Source organism: Cryptomeria japonica, chromosome 4 (genome assembly GCF_030272615.1).
Source record: "Cryptomeria japonica chromosome 4, Sugi_1.0, whole genome shotgun sequence".
In the NCBI taxonomy this organism is placed as follows: domain Eukaryota; kingdom Viridiplantae; phylum Streptophyta; class Pinopsida; order Cupressales; family Cupressaceae; genus Cryptomeria; species Cryptomeria japonica.
The window spans coordinates 669222176-669226505 of NC_081408.1; the positions used below are offsets into that span (position 1 = coordinate 669222176).

General features: G+C 33.3%; 1 protein-coding gene across 1 annotated transcript; it reads left to right on the forward strand.

The window, feature by feature from the left end:
- Window positions 1-1906: 1906 nt before the first annotated feature.
- On the forward strand, window positions 1907-4123 carry LOC131061837 (serine/threonine receptor-like kinase NFP). Its single transcript, XM_057995677.2, has 2 exons — window positions 1907-2195; window positions 2307-4123. The coding sequence occupies exons 1-2, from the start codon at window positions 2191-2193 to the stop codon at window positions 3871-3873; spliced, it is 1572 nt and encodes a 523-aa protein (XP_057851660.2). The 5' UTR covers window positions 1907-2190; the 3' UTR covers window positions 3874-4123.
- The last annotated feature ends 207 nt before the right edge of the window (window positions 4124-4330 follow it).

Genomic DNA, 4330 nt, shown 5'->3' on the forward strand with positions numbered 1-4330 from the left:
AAGAAAGAAACAATTCTAGACATTAGGCTCAATAGTTCTCACCAATGCAAAATTGAATTTCTTTTGAAAAGAGGCTCATAGGCTTATGTATAGCAAGGTTTCCCAACTCAAAATCAAAAATTTCCCAACAAACGTGTTTGAATTCCGAATTTAGAATCAACGGAAAGAGTGACACTCATTTTACGAATCTAATAACTTCAATACTCTTTTAGAAGAGTTGTTTCTGGATCAGATTGTATGGTAGTTTTTGCATCAACATTTCAGATCACGCTCTATGATCCATCATCGGGATGATTGAGTACTATTAGAGACTAATGATATAAAAACTACCGCACAATTTAATCCAAAAACAACTCTTCCAAATCTCATAGATAATAGAAAATTGATATCTTTAATTCAATATTCTTATTAATAATTGAATACTTTGACCTAATATTCCATCAAAATATCCTTAGGTAGGTGAATTGTCAAGTTCTCAACAAGTGAAAAGAGTAGTTGGGCAAACATGCATTATGGTACAAGTAAGAACTTAAATTTTATAAGCAACAACCCCCACCTAAATTAGTTTACCTCATAGAATTGACTGTGCCATCGTTGGAAATCCGTGAGTATAATTGACTTAGGCCATTGTTAGAAATCCGTGACATCACAATTGGATTCACATCTCGTCAATTGTCAGATGAAGATCGGACGGTTCACGTTATCTAAAGAATAAACTGCCTCATCTTTTTCTGGGGACTGCTAAGAGATTGCCACGTGGTACCATAAAGAAAAGGACAAAATGGATGGGACCCACTACTGTTAAATTAGGTGACGTGGACCAATGCCAAGGCTGGACACCAAAAGTTCATCTTAAATTATTCAGGAAAACTACAAATGAAAATAGTTTTTTAAAGTAGAAAAAAAATGCTAATAAATTAAAATTTATTTTAGGTTTATATTAATTTTACAAATAGAAAAATATATTTTAATGACATTTTAAAATTAAAATTAGATTTAAAATTATAATAAACAATTTTATTTGAATTTAATCCTATAATATGAAAAAATTAACAGAAATTAAAATAAATTTATTTAAGATTCTATTATATATCATAAGAATCACTTAGTATAACTTTAATATTTAAAATAATTGCATGTGATTAACTTATTTTTATTTAAATTTCAAAATAAAAAATATTTAGTAATTACAAATTAATTTGTATGAAATAAATTTTTTTTAATATAAATGTTAAAATAAAAATAAAATTTATATTTAAGATGTCTTTGGTTCTGGGTCCAAGATATTCAGTCCAAGACTCATGGGTTCCTATCTGATAAAAAATTGATCTTATGAATGATATAAAATACTCAGTCTTTGATTCTGGGTGGAAGACATTCAATCTAAGACTGCTTTTTTATCTGATAAAAAATTGATCTTAAGAATGATATAAAACCCTATATAATTTTTTTTAAATAATAAGATGCACTTTAAAATTATGCAATATACATATTAATTTCAATTTCAATTTACATCAAATTCTATTCATTGCTTAAAAAAAATGCATGTTCTTTTCCCTAAATTCAAGAGAAAACTGTGAGTTTGACAGGATTACAATTACATAAACATATGACAACCATTACAGGAAGTTCGAAATCATGATGAAAAACTTAAAATATTTAATAAATCCAAACAGCAACACAGAATTTCCATGCATTCTGAGCATCAGCAAATCTGGTAGAGTACCAACTGGCATTATGTATTTTAGCAAAGTGAATATACTGATTATAGAAATGAACATAGACTTCATCTATGGATCTGCTCATGTAGGAAAGCATGCAGTTTGACCTGCTACAAAAGTGCGCATAGCTTTCGTAGTAGTTTAAAATAAGTTGAAAGGTTCACCAAAACCCTAGGCTTCACGTGATTCTGATAAAAAAAGATTACTTTCATGTGACTCAAAGCTGGACAAAGAATAATTGAGTGGGGAAGGATAATTCAGTCAGAAGTTTTTGTCCTGTATAAATTTATTATAGAATTAAGGGATCTGTAGAGCCTATAAGATGAAAAAGTTTGTATAGATCTTACCAAATGCATTGCACTGTTGAGATGTGAGCCAAGTTATAAGTTATTCACTTGGAATCTTGGTTCCCCATGTACCAAGCTTTTTTGATAACTTCAAAGTGCAGGCAAAAAGATTATTTTGATCAATGATGTATATTTAAACTTGTCCCGACTGTAGATGATGTTTACTGTTATTAGTTTTCTGTCTCAGATTCAACTTTTTATGTTTTCTTGGTGTAATTCTGTGTTTTGTTCTGTGCAGAATCATGGAGAAGCAACTGGTGTATTATTTGTTTGTATTGTTGTTAGTGCAATCTTGCCATGTCCAAGCTCAGAGGCCTCTTTTAGATGTAACTTCATCAGTTGCTCATTCTAAGTCAAGTTCTATGAGTTCAGAAGGCGATTCGTATGAGACCCTGTTATTAGGTAAGCCAAGTTCTATGAGTTCAGAAGGCGATTCGGATGAGACCCTGTTATTAGGTAAGCCAAGTTCTATGAGTTCAGAAGGCGATTCGGATGAGACCTTGTTATTAGGTAAGCCAAGTTCTATGAGTTCAAGAGGCGATTTGGATGAGACCCTGTTATTAGGTAAGCCAAGTTCTATGAGTTCAAAAGGCTATGAGACCCTGTTATTAGGTAAGCCAAGTTCTATGAATTCAAAAGGCGATTATGAGACCCTGTTATTAGGTAAGCCAAGTTCTATGAATTCAAAAGGCGATTCGTCCGAGACCTTGTTGTTAGGTAAGCCAAGTTCTACGAGTTCAAAAGATGAGACCTTGTTATTAGGTAAGCCAAGCTCTATGAGTTCAAAAGGTGATTCATATGAGACCCTGTCATTAGGTCTGTATATTGCTATTGTGGCAATAATGGTGGCTAGAGTAGTGTTTGAGATTGTCAAGAACGTTTCAGCATTTGCAAAAGCTTCCAGAGTAGAGGAAAAGCAGTCATCAAAGTTGAAGTCTATGGATATAGAGATGGGTGTAGAACCAGAGGCTAAGGATAATAGTACACGCAAGCCTATTTTGTATTCTCCTGAAGTTGTAAAGGAAGCAACTCAAGGTTTTAGTCCAAAGTCCCATATTGCAGGCTCTGTGTACAGAGGCATAATCAATGGCAGGGATGTTGTAATCAAGCAGATGAAAGAGAATGTGTCGCATGAAATGAAGTCCCTGCAGAAGGTAGAGCATGATAATTTGGTGAAGTTGCAGGGCTTTTGCATAAATTGTGAGGGGAAGTCCTATTTGATATATGAATATGTTGATAATGAGTCTTTGAATCTGTGGCTTCATAGGCCATCTGTGGGTTTTCAAGGTCTTACATGGAGAACAAGATTACAGATTGCTCTGGATGTAGCAACTGGGCTTAACCACATTCATGAGAGAACTGGCATTGTCCATAGAAATTTGAAAAGCAGCAATGTTCTTCTCAACAGAAAGCTCAGGGCAAAAGTTGCAAATTTTGGGGCTGCAAGATATATGGTGAATTCATCAAGGCATGTAAGGGCTCATGGAGTATCTCCAAAGATTGATGTTTTTGCTTTTGGGGTTATACTTTTGAAGTTGATTTCTGGCAAGGAAGCCATGATCAAGAATGGAGAACTGAGACAAATAAAGTACTTGTTGGAAGGTCAAGACAGAGAAGAAAAGCTCAGGAAATGGATAGACCCAAATGTGCAGGACACCTGCTCCATAGACAGTGCAATCAGTATGGCCCTCCTGGCCAAAGCATGCCTAGATGAAGATGTTGAAGCTAGACCAACCATGAGAGAAATTGTTTACAGGCTCTCAGATCTTTTGGATGTGTGTTTTGAGCATCTGGAGTGCTCATGAATATACTAGGAAGCAAGTCTAAATAGATAGTTTCTGATTTCTGATCTTTTGGGTCTCATTCTTTGTCAATTCAATGTTATGGACACCATGACAGATGTGCAGGTGTCTTCCAACTTGTGAACGATAGATAGTTTAGGTTCAGAACTCTCTTGCTTACTACCTTGCAAAGAAATGGTCAAGGAAAGATAATCATTTCAATGTAAGAGAAATCTGTTTTACATCTTATCTTTTTTGTTTTTAGAGGTATGAATGTTTTTTTTATTATTGACAACCATATGCATCATTTTGATTTTCAATAATGTAAATATTTTTTAATTGAAACATATTTGATTGATAATTTAATTAGCCAGAATGTGCATTACGTTCAAATAATGGATGCAAAAAAGTCTTCAATAAAAATTAGGGGTATTTGTGACACTTAAATATAAAAATATAACAATTTAATAATAATTTAATT